Source organism: Betta splendens, chromosome 8, assembly GCF_900634795.4.
Source record: "Betta splendens chromosome 8, fBetSpl5.4, whole genome shotgun sequence".
Lineage (NCBI taxonomy): Eukaryota > Metazoa > Chordata > Actinopteri > Anabantiformes > Osphronemidae > Betta > Betta splendens.
In genome coordinates this window covers 10,013,396-10,037,566 of record NC_040888.2, presented here as the reverse complement: position 1 = coordinate 10,037,566, position 24,171 = coordinate 10,013,396, and the positions used below count along the sequence as shown (strand labels likewise).

Below are 24,171 nucleotides of genomic sequence, written 5' to 3'. Positions count from 1 at the left end.
CAGAGGCGTCATAGTTTTATAAAGGCAGGAGGATTTTCCTCAGCATTTTCCAGGGTCATTCAGATGGAGCAGCCTAGAACCGCTGCTATGACTGACGCGTGGTTTCAGCAAACTTCAAGCAGGGTCTCACTAGGCCTGGATGACGTGTAAGCCTCAGTCCGACGTGGTTGATACGTAGCTCCCTCGTTAAAGCCCCTTTACTCTCCCGAGAAGCCTGCTGCAACGGAGCATCGATCCACCAGGTGGCGCAGTGATCAGTGGCACAGTGAGCAGTGAGACGTTTCAAAATAAAACCAGAAAGATCAGACATGACGCCACATGAAGACGGTTTTTTTTTGGTTGCAAAACCACCTCAGCTGAACTGTCATTTTCAAAATAAAAAAATAAAAGCAGACTTGCTGTTCTGTGAAGATTAATACCGAGCATGACCCTCTCCAGTTCAGTGCTCTGTTGTGTCATATTAAACACAAATCTACTGTTTACTGACTCACATCACAGAGACTAACCTACAGTATTATTTAACACTATGTTATACAACTGTTTTAAACTTAGTTATTACCACTTTACAACAAAATACATACGATAAAAGTTAATCAACAACTGCAAGGCTTTCTTAGTTTGTTGGTTCATTTATTGAGGTTGCAGAGCACACATCCTAACAAGGAAATGAAATAAATGACATTTTAACATGTTTTCAGCCCTGGTACCCAAGAAGTCAAAGCTCAGCTAAGCAGACATATCATTTAGGCTAATATCAATTCATGGTCATGCCAGGAAAACAAAAGGAGAAAAATAAAATATAAAAGTCAAAATCTGCCTCCCCGTAGCATTTAATCAGACAAGAAGTATAATGAAAGAACTAAACCAGACTGCTTCCTTAGTTACTTGTTCTTTCCTGACACCATTACACCAAACTCCTGAATGGAGATTTCCTTGTTGATATACTGCTGCAGCTGGCGTTGGGTGATGTTCCCAAGACGCAGAGCGTCATCAATGGAGAACTTCTTCCCAGACTTCCTGTCGTGTAGGACTGAGGATTCTCCCTTGGGGCCCTTCACCGAGATCTCCTCCCAGTCACACTCCTGGCTCTGCAGGTTCACAAACATCTTCCAGTCGATCAGCCCCAGCTTGTAAGCTTCTTCTGGGCGCATCTCTTTGCCCGTCTCTGGGTCGATGACGACGATAGACCTGCGGAGGTGGCTCTCCCTCTGCTCCCTCTTCATCCTCACTGCTGTCAGACTCTTCTGAAGCTTCTCAATTTCCCCGTCCTTCTGCTGGGTTATGCTCCTGAGCTCCGAAAGCTCCTTCTGCAGAGAGTCCAGCCTCAACTCCAGGTTCTTGCCGCTCTCCCTCGGCGCCGACTCGGTGATGAGCCGGGTCTCTTTGCTCGTGATCTCGATCTCCGAGCGAAGCTTGCGGATCTCGTTCTGCAGCCTTTGGTTCTCCTGCTGGAGGCGGTTGCTTTCATCGCGGATGTAGTCCAGTTCTTTAGAAGACTTGGTGTGGGAAAACTCTGTGTCCGAGAGCCTCGTCTTGAGGGAGATGAGCTCCTGGTCAAGTTCCCTCCGCCTTCGCTTCTCCTCCTCCAGTGTCCTCCGCAGGTTATCGATTTCAATCTCCGCCTCGGGGTCTCTTTCAACCTGGACCTTCTCGGTGCGGACGACTCTTTCCTTGACGTCGACCTTCTCCAAGGTGAGCTGCTGCTGGATGAGGACGTTGAGCTCCTTCTCAAGCAGCGTTCGCCTGTGCCGCTCCTCCTCGAGCTGGAGCCTGAGGATGGAATGTTCCTTCTCCTGCTGGGGGTCCTGCTGCAGCACCACCTTCTGCTTGACCGTCACCTTCTCGCGGTTCTCTCTGTCGCGGATCTCCAGCTCGTTGAGTCGCACGCGGAGCCTTTGGATCTCCAGCTCCGCGTCGCGCCTCGCCTTGCGCTCGCGCTCCAGTTCCTCCAGCTGCAGGTCCAACTCCGTCTTCTGCCGCTGCAGTTGGACCAGCTCTAATTTCAGACTCTCCTTTTGTTTCTGCTCCTTGCTGATGTTTTGCTCGAAGGTGTCGCACTCGGACTTGAGGAGAGGGTCTTGTTCCATCTTGACCACTTCTTGCTGAACAATCTTTTCACGGACCTGGGACAGATCTAACCTCCTCAGTCGGATCTTCTCCTCGTGGGCCAACCTTTCGCTTTCAAGGTCAAGACGTTTCTTCTGTTCATCGGCCAGTTTCCTTTTGAGAGTCTCGATCTCCTCCTTGGTTTTGGGGTCTTCTCTGTACTGCATCACTTCATTGACAACCTCCTTTGTCTGAACTTGGGGTTTGGTATCCTTCCACCTTTGTATTTCATCGTTCAGTTGACGGATTTCCAGCTCTGATTTCTCAGTCAGGTGGGTTTTGTCCACTATTTCATTGCGAAGCCTCTCGAGTTCCCGTTCGGTTTGTGGATCGGTCTTATATTTGATGACTTCTTTGATGATCTCCTTGACCTCCACCTGAGGCCCTCTGTTCCTCAGCATGGTCAGCTCGTCTTGCAGAGATCTAAGCTGGAGCTCCGCGTCTCTAAAGCGCCTCTGTTGCTCCACAAGTTCGAGTCGGAGATTAGCCGCTTCGTTTTCAGCCTTGGGGTCGGGACGGACGATTTCCCGAACCTTCTCCTGAATAATAACCTTGGACTTCTCCTCCTCCAGGCTTGTGATTTTCCTCTGGAGGTCAGCCTTCTCTCTCTGCGATGACCTCCGTTTGGCTTTCTCATCTTCATATTGTCTTCTCAGATTTTGGACCTCCCTTTCCAACGTCACATCCTTCTCCACCTGAAGCACCTCCTTGATGGAGATCTTCTCCTCCGCCATAGCTTTCTCCTTTTCCAGCCGTCGCAGTTTATCCTGAAGAAAGTTCAGCTCATCCTCCAGATGCTTTCGACTATCGATTTCCTTCTGCTTCCTGTCCAGGAGCAGGTGGTACTGCGTCTCCAGCTGCGGGTCATTCTGGACTTTGATCACCTCCTCCTCGGTGATCACCTCCTGCTCCCTGCTCTTCTCTTCAGCCAGAAGAGTCACCTGCTTCTGAATCTGAATGAGCTCATTATCTTTCACCAACTTATGCCTTCTGATCTCATCCAGTTCCTCCCGGAGCTTCCGCAGCTCCTCCTCCTGACCACGGTCTCTTTCTATGCGCAGGACCTCCTTCACTGTATACTGCTGTGCCCCTTCCTTGACTTCAGTCTCGATACCACGCAGCTTGACCTTCAGTACTTCCAGGTCATTCTCTAGGACGTGGGTGGTGCGACGCTCCTCTGACAGTTTCTGCTGGACCTTATGGACCTCCTCATCCAGCTGGGGGTCAGGGACCTTTTTGATCAGCTCCTTTTTAACGATTGTGTCCTGGGGCTTCTGTCCTTCGAGGATATAGATTTCACTCTGGACATTCTGAGTTTCTTTTTGTATCTGCTCTCTCCTCTGGATCTCATCTTCCAGCTGCTTTCTGATTCTCCACGGCTCTTCTCCTGGTGCAGCCGCATTTAACTTGACATTTGCTGCCTGGATAACAGGCACCTCAGGTTGCTACACAGAGTGACAACATTATTACTGTTTTTTTAATCTTATTTAACATTATTGCTGTAATTATTATTATTATTATTATTATTATTATTATTATTATTATTATTAGGTATCTTACCTGTCTGAGAAGACTATCTGCAAACTCAAGATTCTGTAACCTTTGCTTGTTTACAGCATTCACTTCAGTAAACTTGGACTCAATAGCAGCTTCCTATAAACGATGGAACCACATAAAATAAATTGCTAAATTTCTGCAGGTCTTTTTTTCATAAAGACACAAAATCTGAAATTGTGGCTTGATCATATTTCTGCCATAGAAGCCTTCACCGCTCACCTCTGCCTTTACTATGGCTGCAGGTGATTCCAGTCGGCCCGCCTTTTTATAAGGCTGAGGAACAATGCCGTCCTCAAGGTCAAGCATGTACCTGAACTTATCAGTCTCCGTCTCATAGTCCTGGACAAACGAGGAAAATGCATGAAGTAAACCTTCACCTTCATGTTAGTGGATGTCGTGGTACAAACAATGTGAAATATCTTACTTTGACGGCTTGTTGGTACTGCTGAGCATTTTTTGAGACATTATTTAGTTCGGACTGCTTTCTTGTGATATCAGAGAGCAGGTTCTGTATAAAAAAAACATATTTTAGGGTTACTTTCTTCTACAACAGATAATATGCAAAGTATGACTCTATCATTTACTCCTACCCTCTGATTCCTGAGTTTGGTCTCCACTTGTCTCACATCATCGGTTTCACGCGGCTCATAGTTCGGGACACGTGACAGCCAGCTGTTCAGGTTGTCGTAGTCGCTCCGGTAGTTGGTGTACGACATCTTGGCTCTCTGCAGACTTTGGGACCTGCAAGACGCATCGGCACGAAAGGGAGCTGAGTTCAAAGGCGTATGTGTGCACCGTGCTTTTCAGCGGCCGTTTTCCAGATGCTCAGTGCTTCTCTGCTGCCCGCTCCGACGCCCTCACCTGCTGTCGAGCTGCTTGTTGATGTTGTTGAAGCGCTGGTTCAGCTTCTGGACCTCAGCCTCCTGCCTGTCGATGTCGGGGCAGTGCTCTTGGAACTTGCTCACCATGCTATCGCAGCTGCTTTTGGACGCACGCAGGTTCTGTTCCATCTCAGTGATCACCGACCTTTTTGACCTCAGGTCTGTGGCAATGTCCTGACAGGAGAACATGTTTTATTATTGTAGACCTGTCAGTGATGGAACCACACAGTGTGTGTGGGTATTTGTCTCTTTGCAGTTTAGTGTGAGCAACAATTAAACAGCACAATTTGCATCGATCCATGTATTTCTACTTTAACAATGTCTCTTATGTGTGTCACTACATTTTACACTAATGTGAGAGCTGAGTCTTGACGTACTGCGAGCTCCCGCTGTGTCTTCTCCAGCGAGGTTAAATCAGCAGGTGCCACCTCTTCCCTCGCCAGTTTATTTTCGTAGGCAGAAAGAACAGTCTTCCCATTTTGCAGAGACGCTTCCAGCTCGCTGGAATTTTTTAGTCTTCAAGAAAAGCAGAGTAACAGGAATAAATGCATGCGGCTTGGACTAAGTAGTTAAAACTCAGTCAAACCATGTTTTAATGATTTCAGTAACAGGAATGTCATAGAGCACACACACTGAACGCATCAAAAGGCCCATACTTCTCCTGGGAGCACTGAAGGAGCTGCTCCACCTTGCTGTACTTCTTGTTGGCTTCGTCCACCTTGCTGTAAAGCTGAGGAGCACTTGCACACTTTGAGTTCGAAGCCAAGAAGTTGTTTGCTTCTTGCACCTTAGAGGCCTTTTCTGGTTCGATCTTCTTGACAGCAGCGGCAATGTCCTAAAAGACAACGAATGGGCTGTGAGTTCTGGCTTGTGACATTATTGCTGCACCATTTGAAACAAAAGGAGTGGAGGTCCCACCCTCATGTCCTGCAGACGGTCCTTGCTGTCTTGCAGTGGCCGGTTCTGCTCCAGTGGGGGGCGCACGTTGGCATAAATGGCTTTCTCCTGTTTGTCCAGGTCACTGACAACCTTGTCCAGACCTGCCATCAGCTGGCGACACTGTTGTTCCCCCTTGTCTAAGGCCACACATGGAACAAGAACTTTAGTATTTGAATAGGTTTAAAGACACAACTACTGCTCTTCACAGGTTTCGACCCATAATAAGTGCTCTGCGCAGTGCTGTGTGTGTGTTTGGTCATCATACACCAGTGTCCAGCATAACATAGAAGCAGAGGTGGATGTGCTGGCACCTGTTGCTGAACCAGTCCCGCTCTCCTTCTTCAGGACATCGTATTGTTTCACCAGCGCTGCCTTGCTGCTGCCCATCTTCTGCTTGACCACCTTCTGCTGGTTGGCTACGCTACGAGCACACAACACCACGGGACCGTAAGCACGGGGGACATGACCGATCTCAGGAAGTCCTGCTTTTCTGCACAGCGGGGGTGTTCACCTGTCGGCCATGGCCACGGCCTCGGGGTCAGTGGGAGGAATGAAGAAGCAGATCGCTGGGGCAGTGATCTTTCGTCCGGCGGCGTCCTTCACATCCCATTTGGGCCCGTTGTTGCGGAGCAGAGTGTACCGCTCCCCACGCAGAATCTGCCCCTGTGGTTGATCCCAGAAGCCATGGTTCAGATCATACGACATTAGCTTATAGCATGTTTTGTACATATCATAGTACTGGCAGGTGGTCTCAGAGATACGTACCTCGTCTGTGTCAAACTCACACAGAGCTTCAACGGGCAGCAGCTTCTGGGGCGTTTCTCTGCGGTACTTGAGAGGCAGAACCTGCAGACTGCGCTTCTGGAGAGCCTTGACGCGATCGTCAAAGTTGTCCACAGCTTTGGCCTGGTCCTGCATACACACAATAAGAAAGCGTGTTATCGGCTGGAGTCAAACGTTGGCTCGTGTCGTGGACAGTGAGTGAAGATGTGAGCTCACATCCAGCTCCCTGATGAGACCCTCGGTCTGATACACGTCCTTGTACTCTGGACTGTACTTCTGGTTGATGTCCATATCCAGCTGTTTCAGCAGGTCCTGAGTGTCACGGGCCTCCTTGTAGAACTAAGCACACACGTGTGTATATATATATAAGCTACACCTCTCTTCAATCGGAGTATATAATATATCTGTGCATGGCTTGGATCTCTAACCTTATGGTACTCATCCATTTGTTTCAGGTGGTTTTCCTCACAGATGAGCAGGTTCAGGTACTCCTTCCAGTCTGCATGGACGGCCTCCATGTGAGCCTGACAACAAGGCGGGACTACGTTAGTGGAGAACCTTCTTACGTTAAGCTCTTATCTAATAGAATAGATGAACAAACCTCAATAACATTCGTTCCTGGATGGTTGGCGGCAATGAGCTTCTCCCCGCCCTCGTTAAGACTAGTGATGGTGGCTTCCTTGGACTCCAGGCATTTACCGATAAAGTTCTGTGGAGGGAACAGACGGACGTGATGAGTGAACTGCAGGTCATGTTCTGGTTCTTCCTCCTGTGCGCGGCCTATGGCCCAGCGACCTCGTACTGCCTCTGGCGGGCCGGGTAGTCCAGGTTGGTGTCGCTCCAGTCGTAGTTGATCCTCTCGTCGGCCTGCTGGTCCATCCAGTACAGCTCATTGGTGCAGGACTGCATGTAGTCCCGTAAGGTCTGCAGGTCATGCTGACGGGCGCTGGAACTGGCCTTGTTGAAGAAAAATAATTTTAAGTATATTTATTTTGGGAAATTTAAAAAAAATGGTGCTTTTTGGTGGACGTGTGTTTGTTACCAGCAGTTTATTGTATTGCTTCTGAAGACTACTGACGTATTCCTAGAAACACAGCAGCAAACAAGAAGACATTTCACCTTAACTGAAATCGCATAAATGTCTAATTTTCTTTCCAATCTTTGTTTAACTGTGGTGTTCTGGCTGTACCTTGTCACCACTGGTGGGTATGTGACTCGCCAGAGCCTCCACCTCGCTGTGGAAAATGTTGTGCTCCTCCACCTCCTTCTCCACAGACGGCAGGTCTTGGCCAAAGCCCTTGTTGTCTAAGTTGCTCTATGCAAGAAATCACAACCCACATTAGGCCGGTCCACGTGTCGATGGTTTGGAATATTTTGCTACTTGTTTCTGTAGCTAAACATATAAACTGCTTTGTGTGATGCAGCGTGTTGACTCTGCAGACGTGCATCGTACCTGCTTCTCATCCATCATGTTGCCCCAGTTGATCGTGGGCGTCCCCTCCGTACGGACCAGGTGGTAGATCCGCTCATGGTCGTCTCTCAGCTTTGTCACTCGGTGGCGCAGCTGCTTCATGCTGATCACACGCACACACAGACATTGTACTTTGCGCATTTATCACTTCTCGGACACTAATTTTGCACGTTCAAAGTATTACTCACTCCTTTTCTATCATCTCGGCCTGTGGATGTCCGAGGCGCTTGGCATTGACTGCGTCGTCATCCAAACCGACCAGCAGATCCAGAGAATTGAGGATTCTCTTGTTGGTGTCATCCTGATACAACGGCTGCTTCCCCTCATTGATCTTATTCACATCCTGCAGCAATGTTAAATAAAATTAATAATGCCTTATATTTTAATTTTACCCATTTTATCCAGACGTTTGGAAAAGTGTTTACGGTTTTACCTTATTGAGGTTTTGCTCAACATCATAAATGTTCTTCTCCACTTTATCAGCATTCTTCTGCAGCTTCTCTATCAGAACACTGAGTTCTGTGGAAGGAGTGCTGGAACTATAACACCAAGGACACAATATGTAAGTAAATACACAGCTTCATGCTTTGTTGCAACCACAGGTTGTCACTGTTGTCCACTAAACACTGTATCAACACCTTTTAGTCATTACTGGATCACAATGTTAAAAAGGTTAATTTCTTGGAACTCTGGATCTTTCGGTTTATGGTGAACGAGGTTGCCATGGTTACCGTTTACACACTGCATGCCAATGTGCATGGCACACTGCAACACTGTAGCAGTGTCTGACGCCTTACTGCAGCTACATCAGACCAGAAACTGGAAGGTTTCTTTTAAAACCACACCCGTGAGCTTTTACATGAACACTAATGTAAAGAATCCAACACAAACGCGTGCCGGTATAGACAGTGTGAACATTGTTTCCAGCTGATGTCATCCTTCAAGGGAACGAGCCTTGGCCGTGCTGCAGACACACCTGGTCAAAGTACTGCATCATACTTTGTATCATGTCACTAATGTTTCGAGACAGAAAATATTATGTTTGCGTGACCCTGTGACACTAAAAGCTGTGGTTTTGTTGTAAAACACCCAAGAAACAATAATAAGTCAACTCTAATCTCTATGCTCATCCGAACCAATTTATACTTTATTACCATTAATTGCCGTTAATTGCCCACAAGACTGCACTCTTTAATGTGTAACAGTAAACTATATACTATATACAGTAACTGTACTGCAGTATCGTCTGTTCGTGGCCCTTTTTTAACTGACACAACAAGTCAGAGCTAGTACTGCATGTTCTGTGGAGTCCAAGTAGTTTGTCTGTTGAGCTCCTTCCAATGAAAAACACCCTGAGGGAACTTTCTGTCACATCAGAACGCACACACTTACTGTAGTACGAGGAACACGCACTGTACAGATAGGCACACGTTCCTCAGCTACAAACCTCGAAGACGGAAGCGGATTCTAAAGAAAGATGAGTGTGAGCTACCGACACAGTGCAGGTGCAGAAGGACTTGTTTAATGCAAGACGTGAACACGACTGGAAATCCCATTCTGGAGCTGAGGGACAGACATGGTTCCGTGCTTCCCATCTCAAATGCAATGACTGATCACGAGCATAAGTAAGTAAATGAATTGCAAATTACAAACAGGCCTCCCTGAAGTAAATGCGTTCTGCAGATTCTGAATGAAGTGGCGCTTTTGGCGTTTGTTAATTTTAGATGAAAATCCAATGACGCAGGGATCGCTGATAATGAAGCAACACACTGGGAAATACGAGCAAATCCTTACTCGTGGCCTCGAGGAGCACAGACTAATATTTATCAAACCATAAACTGCACCTTTACTACACAGTCCTGCAGCCACACCCTCGCTCCGAGTTTCCATTATGCAATCCAATCTATACCTGTCAACACTTTGTCATATTAGCCATTAAAGCCGAGACCACAGCCACCTGTGTGTTTTATGTGCTCCGTCACTTCCATCCATCTCAGTGTTTGTGTGCAGCAGCAAGAAGTCAATGCGCAGAAAAGCGCCGTCTCCTACTTACGCTGATGTTTGCGGCGTTATCGCGGTGGACTTGCTCTTTTTCTTGAACATGTTGCCAGGTCAGCAAAAGCGAGCTTCTGACATGAAACAATCTAAGCGGAGCAGGTGAATCGCGCCTCGGTGCTGTCCTCGACCCCGCTGCTGTTCAGGTCCACGTCCACAAGCACCTGTCCTCCCAAAACTCCCGACCTTGTGCGGCTCCCCGCCCGGAACGCCCACTTTTTACGGTACCTGTCAGGCAGCGTGGCCCCGCCCCGCAGCCCCGCTCCGCTCACCTTACTCATGCAAGCACATTTACAATAAACACTGGATTACAACTCTCTGCACTACGTGCTATGCACAGTTCCCCCAAAACACAAACACTGAATAGACTCAAGTTTATTGGATTGTAATAAAACATAAATACAAGCAAAAGAAGCATCAAAAGTAGTTTATTTGCTGTAATGTAACAACCTAATGGAGGAAGAATAAAATCTGTTAAATATTTATCCTCTGTATTGTTAAATCTCCCTTGACACAGGTCACCTGTGAAGCCCTAACAACAGAGGACACACCTGATGTGGGTGGTGGATGAGAGTTTCTTGGGCGTGTGGAAACCAGGGCCACACCGGCCGAACCAGTCAGACTTGATGGTCTGCTCCTTTGTGAGTGTTGTCTGTGTGTGTGTGTCACTGTACACTGCGTTAGTGATACCAGGACTCCTGCAGTGTGTGTGTGTGTGTGTGTGTGTGTGTGTGTGTGTGTGTGTGTGTGTGTGTGTGTGTGTGTGTGTGTGTGTGTGTGTGTACAGGTGAGGGAGAAGTCATGAGCCATAAAACATCACATTATCACATTAAGCCTAACATTGGGCTGCCTTCATATAATGCTAGGGTTTAAATAATATATCAAGTTTAAATGGCTCAGATCCTTTGTTATGTGGAGCCTTTGGCTGTGAATTAGTCATCCAGGTCATCCTGGCTCAGGTTGTACCTCCAGTTATGGCTGATGTCCGACTGAGGTTTGTTGAACAGACATTCTCCATCGCTCAGGCATGCACACTTGTCGCCCTGCCCTGCTCAGAAATTAGATTGTATGGTTTAGATTATGCTACCCAGCCCAAGCACAGGAATGAGACACTAGCACAGTAATGCACCTATAAAAGGAGCCAAACCTGCCTAAAGAACACCGAACAGCTCCATCACAGGAATAAACTCCTGCAACACCAGTTGTTCGATTTAGACGCAGCCCAACCTGAGAACAGCCTTGAAGGTGGGCTTGAAGGAAGCCCACACGTTAACATGAGTTTATTTATGCGGTGCTGGGTCGTAAGTAATGTAAAGGACTCATCCCCACATAATGGGAACATTATAATCTAATTCTGAACAGAGGCGTTCGTTTATAAACGATGTGTACAGATGCCAGTTGGACGTCCATATTCCAGAACTAGAATTGTCCAGGTGGGAGTCCTGCAGCAACTTCATGACTAGCTTTTAGGTTATGGCCCTTTTTTTTACACTTCGTCCTGGTTCTGGGTCGGCCTCTAAAATCATACGGTTTGTTGCTGATGTTTTTTTGAGAGCCACATTATTGCCTGAAGAGAGAATGTGAAAGAAGGTTTTAGGTTGTGGTGGGATCTGCACTTTGGATCAAGGTATCACCAAGGTTGTAGCGAGGCATCAGAGACAACCTGGCAGCTAGAAAGTGAACTAAATACTAGAATATAATTATACATTATTTGTAAATCTGAAGGAATAAACAGGAAAATCACAGTACTGAGCCTCTTAGTGACAGCTGGGAAATTATTAGATCTAAAACTTGTTAGACTTAAACCATTATTTAATCATGGGATCAGTAAAGTCTTAACATTTCGTGTGTGTTCGAATTGTGTGATTGGTGCTTGATTGTGTAAACCTTGTCTATTTACAGCCGACCTGCAGGTACAGACCCTGACATTCAGGCCGACTGTCGTGGCAGAGCATTCCAGCAGGGTGTTGACTGGGAGGCTGATTCAGGCTGGAGCATCTAGCTGGACTGGTACTGGGACATTCTGATCGTGGGTAAAGGTGTGGTTCAGTGAGAGACCGATCCACGGCCTGGGCTGCAACAGGCAGCAATAAAGTTCACTTTACTCTGAGCTCAATTGGCCTGACTGCTATTTTAATTCCTGTGTGAGGAATGACAGAGTAACTCCAATTATGCCCATCACCAGTGACACAATCCTCATGGGCCACTGGGCACCAGTAGAGGGAAAGTCCTGAACTGACAGACTTAAAGTAGAGATGAACTCAGAATGGAGTTGAGTCCAGACTGACACTATGTCCAAGGTGGTGTGATGTTTATAAGGCGTGAGTACTGAGTAGCGCTTCATTTGCTTTTCCAACTGACGAGGGTGATTCTCTTTGTGAGAAGTAGGCGTGAAGTGTTCATATCTAGAAGCTGAAGATTTCCTGAAAAGCAAATTGTAGCGGTCACTCATTAAATCCTTCTGTGGGTGGTCGTGATTGTATAGAATACAAATATCGAGTATTTTTAATTTTGCTTTCAGGCTCTTTTAACTGTCATTCATGTAATTTGTCCATTTGTCCATGATACCCTTCTGTTTTTATAGAGTTGTAACAACCAGAAAAAAATGTGGGTGAGACATTTTGAGTGAATACTTGTCTCTTGTAATAACACAGCATCTGCCTGTGAGGTGTTCAAATGCTTAAATAGCTCCATGTTCACACCTCTCCCTCATCACCTTTGCCCCTTACCTGCAGCGGCCTTTGGTATGTGAACCACGCCATTGGTTTGCATATATATTGTATATATATATCTCTACTGCACGCTAGTCTATAACTTACTCCCTTCATTATGACAGCTAATCATAAATCATCGTATCCGTTCACTTCCTGGCCAGGACGATTCTCATTCCATAGGATACCGTGAAGCAGATTATTGTTGCTGATCCAACCGAAGCTCATGCATGTTGCCAAGCCTGCAGTGTACATTCCAAAGGGAGGTGTGACCCGCTGTCATCAGAGCTTTATTACCTGCTGTAGGTGGGTTCAGCCGTGGTATGACATGTATGACAACTATGGAGCCGTAGATTCATTCATGTCTGGGGTGATGCATGTGAACACTCTGTTATTTTATAATGGTTGGTATTAATGGAAGGCGCCTATTTTATTCATCTCTGTATTTTTTAACTTTCGCAGAAGTAACTTTACAACAGGTTACATATACACTGATATCGTTAAACTGTCCACACACACACAAGAAGTGCATTCAGTTCTTTTGCATTTGCTAGATTTGTCAAAATGAGCATTAAAAAGGTCTGACTTGTTACTTATCACGTCCAGCAAGTGTCAATCACACCAGTATGGAGCAGAGTACTGATGATTTAGGCTGTAATTTGCTGTTTAATCAATCATGAAAATGAAGCAGGGGTCGTGGTGTCGTTACCAGGAAGCCTTTCTGTGGTACAAACCACAGACAGAGTCTACACTGTCAGTAGGCGTGAGTGTGAGAATGAGTGGATGTCTGAGGCGATGTGCGGTTCTGTGATGAGTTCTGGCCACCTGTCCAGGACCGTCAGCCGAGGCGCCCGCGGGCCTCATGATGATGAGTGACAGCAACACAACGAGGCACAAACAGTCAGAATCAGTGGCCGCCAGTAGAAAAGCTGTCAGATGTGAAAGTGGAGAAATCTGCGTGGACGTCTTTCCGTTTGGTAGAAATATATTTGGAGTAACAGAAAGTAAAGAGTGATTAGTAAAGTAACAGCATTCAAACACATAAATGAAAGTCATACTCAACTCTGTAATCTGACCACAGACATAAAGCAGACCTGAGCTGACTCAGGGTCACTCAATCTGGAGCAACTGTAAAAAATCTAAATGCAGGTAAAAGTAAAAATCAGGTCTCACACTATGAAGAGAACTAACAAGAATAATGAATTAGTTTGTTGTGAGAGCTTCGCCCATGGCACCAGATTCTTCTAGATGTCACGCCTTCAGATTCATCACGGTCAGTTTTCCTTTTGTACAGATGTCATTCTGTTCTCAAGGCAAAACAATTTCCCTCTAGGATAAAACCTTTGAATCTTAATACGGCTCCAACGCCACATAAGCAATCGCAGTGGAGACAGGAAGACATTTACACCTGTTTATCTCATCATCAAAGCTGTTGTAACTGTAGGTGGATGGACGGAAACTTTAGTGGCTGTTTGGAGAATTGTTGCTGCTTTAGAATGATTTGTATTTGAATGTGTTTGGACCGTGTGGAGGATCATCATCATCATCATCATCATCATCTGCATCATCAGCCTCCAGAACGTCCTGTTAATCCAACAGGTCCGTCCACATACTTTGACGCTTTCATTCACTGCATTGACTCTGCTCTGTGTCTCACCATCCTTACACAAAGTATCAGTTTCCTACAAAACACACTAGTTGGTCGTACATTGAAATAAAAGAAGCAACCGTTTTAATAAATCATTCTTTCCGTCACATTTAATGTGGTAAAATCGCGGCGTGTCCCATGCCGTGGCCTCAGGCCCTCGCTGCCTTGCTGTGGGTGGTGGCTGTGAGGGCGGAGGATCAGAGGTGGCTGTCTGAGTCACACCTCGCACCGGTCCCGTTCTCCAGAGGCCAGGTGGAGAAGCCCAGTTCACTGAAGGTCATGTTGCTCTCGTTGAGCCGCTGCACGCGGTACGTCTCGTAGTGGACGTTGTTGGTCACGTCTTTCAGGTCCTGCAGGTGAGACCTTCAAACAGAGGGTTTCACAGCTTCAGAACAGGCTGATTGCACGAGGTCCTCCGCGGCCTCCCTGTGGCTGCAGCGGCTCAACTCACCTGATGAGCAGATCTCTGAGGTTCACAAACTCACAGTGCGCCACATTTTCAACTGCAGAAGGAGAAAAAGATTCACTCAAGGAGTTTGAAATACATGATCAAACTGTTATTATAGAAAATAATAACTGCACATAATTATTTTCATTATTACTTATATTTACTTTATTACTTATTCTGCTTCATTCTGTTTCTTTTTGGTGTAATAAAGACTAAACCAGCTGGCAGCAATATATCAGAGTAACTAATACACAGCAACTGAAAGTCATAGATGAGTAGTATAGATGAGATGAGTGGTGCACAAGTAACTGTATGTTGCCATCTACAGGCTAAAATCTAAACTGTCTTAAAATAAAAAGTTTACACTAAAATTCTCAGGTCATTATCTCTGTGCTAATATAATTATTAAAGAGTACTAGTATTTTATTTTAAATATAAATATATGTGATAAATGTTCTCTGCTTGCATTGAATTGATGATTTAATTAAATACAAATCTTAATTAATCACTCTGAATGAAACATTTTGCTCCACAGTATTGTTTCGGCATAAGCAAATTAAAAAGGACGCGCTGTAGTTCCAGGTTGTACTGAACCTCTGTGATACGCGATGTGATGCTCATTTGCTTTGCTGATGTCCTACCTTCAACTATTCCCCACTTTGTTTTACGGCCCAGGACGTTGTTTCCGTTCACATTATGCTCCTTGTCAGTTCCCACCACTGCAAAGGGAATGTTCCCCTGGACACACAAGCATTCATTCATTGGGACATTGTGTTGTTTTATTTTAAAGGTGTGTTTCTTTACTTTCTCCCTCTCTCTCTGCTGGTGTTTACTCTCCTCATCATCATCTCATGCCTCCACCTTGGTTCTACAGCTTACGCCTCGTCCCTGTGTTTCTCTGCCGAGCCGCTGACTTTACCTCCAAACTAAGCTTTGTCACGTTATTGGCTGCTGGAGTGTTGTGTTCTGGATTGAAAGTGCCCACAGCGTCCTGCCTTCTGCATCAAACCGCCTGTCACCTTTGAGGCAATTGCTTCATTTGATGCAGCTGCCACCTGTTATCTGGATTGGAATAAAACTATGACCATCCCTGGATCTGTTCAGGTATAAAAACCAGGGCCCTCGGGGTAGAGTCCCAAGCTGGCTCCTTGCTTCATTGGTTCCATTCCCATCATCAGAGTCATTAATCCTGTAGCTGTCAGACTAGTGTGTTTCCAATATGCATCTAACAAACTGGAGACATTACCCTGATCCGTTCATTGAGGATGAACTCCTCTGGGTCTTCATCATACTCTTTCTGGGGGTAAACATGAATCCCATTGGATGCCAAGTCTTGCCTTATCTGTCAGAACAAAAAAGGGTCAAACGCACATCAAACAAACAGGTTCGCTGCTTTAAGATCCACGCTAGTGGAGTATGAACTAAAGCGACTGATTTCCCAACACACTGGTGTGTAGACAGGAAACAGGCACAAGGCCTGAATACACGCACGATCTTAAACTAAACAACACCATGAGGATTTAGAAGAACACAATCTTCAGACGTGTACGTATTCAACCCACCCTCTCCTTGAACTCCAGTCTCTCCTCTATAGTCAGTGTATCAGCTTTGGCGATGACGGGCACAATGCTCACTATCGTCCCCAGCCTCCTCATGAACTCTACATCAATGGGACGTAATCTGACAACACAGACGGGCCTCGGAAACATTAACAATGTAAGGTGTTGATCAATAATAGCAGACAATCATCACATATGTTGCGTCTGACTGACCTGTGTCCTGTGGGAGGAAGGAAGTATATGCAGCAGTGCACTCTGGTGTCTGGTATTCTCTTCTTGCGGTTGACGTGCAGCTCCTCCCTCAGGTATTTCTCATACTGCTCATTGATGTACGTTGTTATGGGCTCCCAACTGAAAACGGCACAATACAGCATATCAATCGATCGAGCTCCTCAATAAGCACAATACACTGGGAGAATGTCTGGATTAACTCAGAGGTGTGTGAAGTATGTGAACTCAGGGTGTAATGATCTTGAACAAAGTTAGAGAGCTAATGTTGAACATGTGACCCATAAAAAACTGTGTGATCTCTCTCCAACATGTGATGTGCTTCAATCTTGGCTTAATAGTTTAAAACTGGATAACGCTCAGATGCTGTATCCAGATGTGGAGCTTGCTCCTTCCTCAGCATCTGTCCCGTCTCCTGCCACTCACCAGTTCTTGTTGTTGATCTGGTCTCCAAATCCTGGAGTGTCGATCACAGTGAGCTTCATCTTCACCCCTTTCTCCTCAATTACTAGACAGGGAAAGACGCATAAGGAGTGGGTTGCATGCAGGTCATACAGCAGCACTGCTGTCAGCAAACGATCAGATTTATTCTATTTATATAGCACCAATTTACCAAGTAGGTTTTAAGACCTTACAGGTTAAAAAAATACAAACATATGAAAAAAAACAACAAATACCACAGTCCATCAAAGCATCCTATCAGTTTTTCACCTTCTCATGTCTTTGCTTATTTTTCTTTGTGCATTTTCCGTGATGGAACAATGTGTGAAGCAATGATGATTCAGACATAGAACAGATGCATTAACTGAATGAAAGTCACTTGTTGTTTTACTCGCTACAGATGACCTGTTAAAAATGTAAACGGGTTCATAGGAGCAGTCAAACCCATGTAGACGTTCCTGATCAGGACACAGGAAGTAAAATGAAAATTGATTTGAAAGTAGGATGTGAAAGGTTGCATCTTATTAGTCACAGCCTCCTACAAACAACGTGTTCATGTAGAAAGAGGAAGACAGGGAGCTCAGAAACCCATGACGGGACAGAAACCAAAAGAAAATGAAACATTTCCCCAGTGACAAGTTCATGTGAAGAACTGTACTAAGCCCATTGTAACAGGAAGGGGTTGATCTTAGTTCTACTATGGCTAATGTCATGGACCTTAGTGGAGAAACCATGATTATGCCTATAAGTATTAACTAAGATATTTTTTTAGATTAAAGTGTAAGAGATAAACATCATTTATCGATTTAATATTAAGGCCTCACATCTTTGAAGGGTTGTTTGAGGTGCACAATGTGGTTTCAAGGCTAAGGTTAGAAAACAGCGTAGAAGAGTAGCGCAAGGGTTAGACTCTGTGACTCACAGTGAGTGACTGAATGCAGTTTAACCGTCTTGGAGATCTTCTCTTCATAGTTGGCCGTGCAGGACTTCCGGCTGACTTTGGACTTGAACAGGGTGTTGACCAGCGTGGACTTCCCTAAGCCGCTCTGACCTGCAGCACAAAGAAACAGTAACTACACAGTTTACAAACCACACGAATATTTCTACTATCTAACTATTAACTTCATCCTATTACTTTTCCAATAATGATATTTCCTGATTCAACTCAGTACTAACTCTATTCCACTAACTAGTAAACTCAAAATTCAAGAAACATATTTAAGTTTGAAAATCACTCCAGAAAAAAAAATAAAAATTCAAACCATCTCATCATCAGAAGTTACTTATCAAATGTTAACTTCCTGTTACCAATTGAAGTGAGAGTAGGCGGAATGAGCAGAAGGCCCAACTCTCAAACCACTTCCTCCTCACAATTACGCTTCCTCTGCCAATGAGACAACCATTTGAATAGAGTTTTTTGTAACCTGGTGAGGCTGGTTTTCTACTGTAGGTGAAAAGGAAAACGCCAGTGAGCCGCTGTCCATTATGTGAGCCTCAATCTATGGGCCTGCCTTTCTGTGGAGCTCTGTGACCAATGCACAGCGGGGCAGTTGTTTGAACTGTTGAAAGGACGTCCTCAGGAGAAGAATGTTGGGTCTTCGCTCTCTCAGCCTCTCTCCTGCTACAGAAACTTAATTCTAAGGGTTTTTGTGACGACCAAACTGAAGAGTGGGGAAAACATATAAAATAAAACACATTTTATGGTCCCCAGCAAGTTCAACCCCCCACAACACACATTCTTGTACTTCCATCGAAGTGAGGACCTCCACTGACATAATGTCTTCCCTAGTCCTTTACCCTAAGCATCACAAATAAAGGCCTTCAAAGTGAGGACCGGCCAAAATGGCCGCACTTTGGTAGGAAAGTATTTTTGGTTCTCAGTACAAGTACAAAAACACACGCACACACACACAAACACGCACTAACACACAAACACAAGTGACAGCTGTTCAATCAAACATGATGGTTTGATGGTAATAATAATAATAATAATAATAATAATAATAATAATAATAATAATAATATATATATATTATATTATTATTATTATTATTATTATTATTATTATTATTATTAATAATAATAATAATAATAATAATAATAATAATAATAATAATAATAATAATAATAATAATAATAATAATAATAATAATATACTGTACATCAGAATCAGGATGGCCTAGTCTTAACAAAGTTAAGGAATTTCGAGTTATAATTTGAAGTGATAACCAGGCAATAACGTGTAAACAGTGTGTAATTATGTGGAAATCAAAAAAGCAGCAGCTACAGGAGGTAAACATATGTTTAAGTGTAAGAGGAGCTAAATCATTTAGATTTTTTCATGTTCATGTTGTCGTCAACTGTTCAAACAAATATATCAGAAATTTTACTCACTTGACTTTATATCAGCACGAGAGCATTGGTTATTTCCTGTATTGTGTTTGTGCATATTAAAAACTCCCACTGCAGCCAGAGTCACGCTTTGTGTTTGTGAGACACTCACCGACCACCATGATGTTAAATTCAAAGCCGGCCTTAATGGTCTTGAGTTTCATCTGCTCCAGAACGGCTTCAATGCCCACATAGCCAAACAGGTCAGAGTCCCGTATGATGCTCAGCTGGAGGTCGGGTACAGACCGACACACTTCCACCTGCGTCTGCCCTTCCTCTGTTTCCTGCTCCCTTCTCGTCTCCTTTTCTGAAGGCGTCTTGTCCTCTTTCAGTGAATTTGCAGTGTTCATGTTGGCTGTTTGCTCTCCTCCCGTGCCTCCATCTTCTCTCTCGGTTCCCACGACGCCCGTCTTGTTTGTGTCGCTCTCCTCCATTGGGATGAGTGTGTCCGCTGATGCAGATTCTGTTGGCAAATGAAGAGATAAGGATAAAACCCCATCATCCCATCAACAAAGATAAAGTTTTGAATGCTAGCCTTCTTAGCTTCAGGTTTTACTTTCAGACACCTTGATGTCAGCTTTGATCAACATCTCTCCTTTATATCATATATTAAAGACATTTCTACAACCAATTAGTTCCCACTGGAACTAATCATGTCATAGTCTGTCTTCACTGGCTTCCCAGATTTCAAAATCGTACCCATTACTAGCAAAGCACTTAATGATGAAGCTCCATTACAAATTAGACTGGGAGGCAGAGCCTTCAACTCTTAAGATCGTCTTTTTTGAAGCATTCACTACAAAGTTTAGGAGGTTTAAATCCAGTCTTGCCTGTGTGTGTTTGTGTAACATCTGTCCTTTCTGAAAATGAAACAGACGTGTCTGTGTGTGGGAGTAATGCAAAGTTATCGGTTCAGGCATGTTTCTGCAAATAGACTGTACTATTTTAATAATTATGACTGCGCTCACTGACACAGAAATTGGCTATAAATATCCAGCCATGTATTCCATGGAACAGAACTACCTGTCATTCGTACATATTCAACTTTAAGTTTGATCACTGAAGAAGAAAGAAAATGATTCCTTGAATTTAAAATAAGTAAAGTAAAAGCTTGCTAAATGTAAGTTGTGAGTTTGACAGGTCACATTCCAAATGCTGGTAAAGAGTCTGAAAATAAAGCCCTGCCTGAAATTCCAAAGGCTGGAAGCTAATGTGGCTAACGCTAAGACGCGATGTCAGCTCTGCCCTGGATGATGATGGGTTTATTAAGCACCATTAAGCACCATTAAACTTCACACTTTACAGAAGAAGAAGTGTAAAACACCATCTCAAAATGGCTCAGAGCCAAAAGTGGGAATCCACTATTTTGAACTTTGTGTCAACTTTATCAGCCGGCGGCAGAGGCAATCGAACGATCAGTATAAACTCAGCTGCTGCAGTTATGGTTTAGAAACACGCCACGATTTGACAACAGACTTCCTCTGCACGAGTAGAAAGGAAGCAGGAGCGCTCACAATTTGCAGCGGTTGAGCAATAATAACTGTCACAAATGGAAGCAAGGTAATGACACAGTTAACATTCGCTAAAGTAATATTCTGGAGGAAATTGAGTACGTAGCTTAATAAGCTTCTGCAAAATTATAATAGATTATGTCATAGCACCAACACGTCAGTGTCACTTTCAAGTTCTTCCAGTTTACACCACATTTAGGTAAACCACATGTTTTATGTTCTATTTTTGCACATTTCTCTCTACTCTTGCTGTGTTTCAACATTTGAATTTCCCCACTGGTTAAACAACGTTTATCTATCTATCTATCTAGTACGCAGAGAAATAAAATGTCTCTCTCTTGTCTCAGGACATTTTTTATTGATGTCCAGTGTTTGTAAAATGTTTTTCATGAAGTTTCAGATTCAAAATGGCTGCTTCTTGTCTGTACAAAGTTCCTTTTTACCCTTATATGCAAACTTCACAGATGAGATGAATTCATTAAGAGTGAAAAAGAATATTTTTTAGTTCACAAGTAAACAAATGAATGAAAGCGCTATATTTATACAGCTCAATATGCATTCTATCATTTTAGTTTCACCTGGTGCATGTGTCTCTCAGTCTGGAACAACTCCCGGCCTACTTCTACTCAAACCCAAACTTCAAACGTTTTCCGAGTCTTGAAACACACATTTCCAAGCAGCAGCTCTGACTTGAACAATTGGATTCCAATGCTTCTGTGCAAGAAGCCAACGAAGGCCGTGACCACCCCCACCAGCCATCCTCATTCAGGGGCTGAAGTGGACCGGTCCTGTCAGCCTCCATTGTTACCCAACCACTGGCATCCACAGGGGATGGGGGGAAACCCAACGTCCTACCTTGTCTCATTCATAAAGCCAGTGGAATGACTCTCTGGCTGGAGAGAGAAAAGCCGAAGAGCCAAAGATCCAAACCGCAAAGTTTATCCCCGGTGACGGTGCCGCAGCCTCTCCGTGCGCCTCACCCTCTCCTTGGTCCGTCCGGTGTCAGGAGGAGTGTGAACAGTGGGAAAAGGGGACGAGAGAGCGGGAGAGAAGAAAAGGGAGGCGAGGGGTGTTGGTAGCTAAAAGTGGCAACAGGATCCATTCACATGCAAATGTCCCAAGGAGCTTCCACTAATCTCTGAGAGGAGCAGGACAGGCCCTCCTCCCTTCACCCTCCCCCCTCCTCCCCCCCTGCGGTGGCTGAGCTGCCAGCGACTTCCAAGAGCCCTGACCTATAAAACCAATTAGCGGCATTCAAATGTGATTCTTAAAACACCCACAGGGCTTTATCACAGTCCTCCAGCTCTATATGGACATTTACTGAAACGAGTTTAGCTGTTGTTGCTCAGCAATACAATACAATGACTATATACCTGATGAATATATGGGGAAATAGAATAAATGACTTTATATGTCAAGAAACACCTTTAGTCATCAACTCAAATCAGAATCTTGCAGTTGAATCCACAGCCACATACATGTGTGTATACATACATACATACATATATTTACATACGTGTGTACATGTAGAGGATAAAAACCCACAGAGGACGGGTTTCGTGTGTAGCTGAAATCGAGTTTAACAGGAGCTACTGTCCACTTCAGCATGCAGCGTTAGTGTACAGCTAAAATGTGTGATGGAGACAAATGTAGTGTGACCTGACTGCTCCGTTATTATATAGCATATTATAACTAAACTGACTGTCAGATCATGTTGTCCATTTCCAGACTTAGACTCTAAACTCTTTGCTTACATAAAAAAATAGGGTAAAATGTATACACAACCTGAACAGGTGTCACCACACAGCCTAATAAAACAGTACACAAACATACAGTTTCTTGTTTTTGTCCTGTGCACCTGGCTTCACTTTAATTTGAACCAATGTGATGTGATGGGTCTGACTGTCACACAGCCCCTCTGGTTTTTGACTCTCGTCTCCTGGTTGTCTCAAACTTACAACGATTCGATTGTTTTAACGTCTGCTGGACACACGTGAATCATGGTTTCGCAAGAATTTACAGAAACCTAAAAGCTCTGCAACGCGTCAACCCCGAACCCTGTGATACGTTTACTTTAACAGTGGAGAGAGTGGTTTAAAAATGAAATTGGTCTGAAATCAGAGGATGAAATAAGGAAAGGTGTGAAAAACTGTAGAAAAAAAATGTAGTCATCATGTGAGTATCGCTGTCTGTGCAGTTTGCATGTTTTCACTGCCACAAGCACAAATGAAAACTGTAGTAGTTCCTCTTTTTTTGCTGTCACATTACTGCAAACCTTTCCTTTTGTCAGTAAATAACAAACCAACTTCCTGATAACGAACACAGCGACCGAGTCGAGATAGAACTGATCTTGAAGAAAGTTAGCGGAGGGCACAGTAGTTGCACCAACAGTCAGCTACAGCTGACAAGCATGCAAACGAGTTTTCACACGTTCAGCGTCGGATCACCAGCCGTTCAGGGACGTTCAGGGACGTTCAGAGCCCATCGAGCGGCCGCAGCAACAGTGGAAAAGCAGCATACGAAGCAAAGCACGGCACACAGGACTCAGTTTAACTGGACAGAGGACAGAGGTGTTCTTTACCTGGCGTGGAGGCACAGCCGTCAGCACTGACACTCACACAAGTGGCAGGATGTTGTGTGGCTGCTTGTGTGTGAGGAGGGGTGTGTCACTGGGGCGTGTGTCAAAGATTGATGCGTTTCCTGGCCTCTGGCTTGTTTCCTGGTCTTCTACTGACAACGGTGTACAATGCTGCACGTGTGCCTTCATGTTTATAGCTATGCTGCTTGTTTGAACTATTACTCCATATACTGACAATTAAAAGGCAAAATGTATCGTAGGAAGCACTGTTTGGAGAAAAGCCACTGTGAATGAATAAATGCTGGATTTATTCCCCAAGAACTGCTGAAAGTAGTTGAACAGTTTTTAAATTTGAAGAACGTACAGAAATAAATACTCTGAAAGATGCTGAAAAATATACTGTATCTAAAATTGAAAAAAAAGTTTAAAATGATCCACTGCCATGATTGGAGGCATTCGGCTTTTTTTAAAAGTAACTGAAATATATTTTATTAAAAATATGAACCAGCTTGTAGGACAGAATTAATTGGTATCACAAAGGCAGCAGGTATTTCACTATTTTGTGCATTTACTGTGAAAGGACATGGCAGATACAACAGAGAGGTGATGGTAAAAAAGGTAATCAGTACAATAACCCAGAACCATTTCAATTCAGTTTAGTTTTATTTGGCCAGTTCACTAAAAAGTTACCCCAAGGTTTGAAAACTCACAACTGAAACCCCAACAAAAGCCATGTTAAACAATTGAAGTATATTAAGTAATAAATATATACATTTTAATAACATACTAAAAATAATCAATAATTCAGTCAATATTTAAGCATAAGCAGAATCCGAAATATTTTAAAAAGAAATGTGGGAAAAA

The 24,171-nt window shown here is 44.2% G+C and overlaps 2 protein-coding genes and 1 long non-coding RNA gene across 5 annotated transcripts; 1 reads left to right on the top strand and 2 right to left on the bottom strand.

Annotated features, from left to right (window-relative positions):
- Nucleotides 1-609: 609 nt before the first annotated feature.
- ppl (periplakin) lies at nucleotides 610-9,932 on the bottom strand. 2 transcript variants are annotated; one of them, XM_029157918.3, is made up of 22 exons: nucleotides 9,791-9,932; nucleotides 8,171-8,276; nucleotides 7,926-8,080; nucleotides 7,720-7,840; nucleotides 7,456-7,581; nucleotides 7,309-7,350; nucleotides 7,062-7,223; nucleotides 6,868-6,975; nucleotides 6,695-6,790; nucleotides 6,483-6,605; nucleotides 6,249-6,395; nucleotides 5,995-6,146; nucleotides 5,795-5,904; nucleotides 5,463-5,620; nucleotides 5,201-5,379; nucleotides 4,922-5,060; nucleotides 4,525-4,718; nucleotides 4,254-4,404; nucleotides 4,088-4,171; nucleotides 3,883-4,002; nucleotides 3,667-3,759; nucleotides 610-3,551 (listed from the first exon to the last, which is right to left on the bottom strand). In XM_029157918.3, the coding sequence occupies exons 1-22, from the start codon at nucleotides 9,838-9,840 to the stop codon at nucleotides 882-884; spliced, it is 5,286 nt and encodes a 1,761-aa protein (XP_029013751.1). In that variant the 5' UTR covers nucleotides 9,841-9,932; the 3' UTR covers nucleotides 610-881. The 2 variants fall into 2 exon arrangements, with proteins under 2 accessions (XP_029013751.1, XP_029013750.1); XM_029157917.3 differs by having other exon boundaries at nucleotides 5,995-6,395.
- On the top strand, nucleotides 9,879-12,409 carry LOC114859873 (uncharacterized). Its single transcript, XR_003786561.3, has 3 exons — nucleotides 9,879-10,016; nucleotides 10,310-10,433; nucleotides 11,695-12,409. It is a non-coding gene; the product is annotated as an uncharacterized LOC114859873 (long non-coding RNA).
- A 1,803-nt stretch (nucleotides 12,410-14,212) lies between these two features.
- Nucleotides 14,213-23,469, bottom strand: septin12 (septin 12). 2 transcript variants are annotated; one of them, XM_029157922.3, is made up of 10 exons: nucleotides 23,311-23,469; nucleotides 19,331-19,681; nucleotides 17,750-17,878; nucleotides 16,813-16,894; nucleotides 16,372-16,509; nucleotides 16,162-16,279; nucleotides 15,846-15,941; nucleotides 15,241-15,337; nucleotides 14,603-14,654; nucleotides 14,213-14,514 (listed from the first exon to the last, which is right to left on the bottom strand). In XM_029157922.3, exons 2-10 carry the CDS (start codon nucleotides 19,650-19,652, stop codon nucleotides 14,349-14,351), a joined length of 1,200 nt encoding a protein of 399 aa, XP_029013755.1. In that variant the 5' UTR covers nucleotides 19,653-19,681; nucleotides 23,311-23,469; the 3' UTR covers nucleotides 14,213-14,348. The 2 variants fall into 2 exon arrangements, with proteins under 2 accessions (XP_029013755.1, XP_029013754.1); XM_029157921.3 differs by lacking the exon at nucleotides 23,311-23,469 and adding an exon at nucleotides 21,585-21,777.
- Nucleotides 23,470-24,171: the final 702 nt, after the last annotated feature.

Excerpts from the sequence above, each read along its gene's own strand:
- ppl (XM_029157917.3), bottom strand. The coding sequence starts at position 9,840 with ATGTTCAAGAAAAAGAGCAAGTCCACCGCGATAACGCCGCAAACATCA. Across the intron at positions 7,351-7,455 it reads TACCCACCAGTGGTGACAAG|GAATACGTCAGTAGTCTTCA; the intron begins GTACAGCCAGAA and ends CTGTGTTTCTAG. Across the intron at positions 4,719-4,921 it reads AGACACAGCGGGAGCTCGCA|GACATTGCCACAGACCTGAG; the intron begins GTACGTCAAGAC and ends TTCTCCTGTCAG.
- septin12 (XM_029157921.3), bottom strand. Across the intron at positions 17,879-19,330 it reads ATTTAACATCATGGTGGTCG|GTCAGAGCGGCTTAGGGAAG; the intron begins GTGAGTGTCTCA and ends TTTGTGCTGCAG. Across the intron at positions 16,895-17,749 it reads ACTGCATTCAGTCACTCACT|TAATTGAGGAGAAAGGGGTG; the intron begins GTGAGTCACAGA and ends TTCCCTGTCTAG.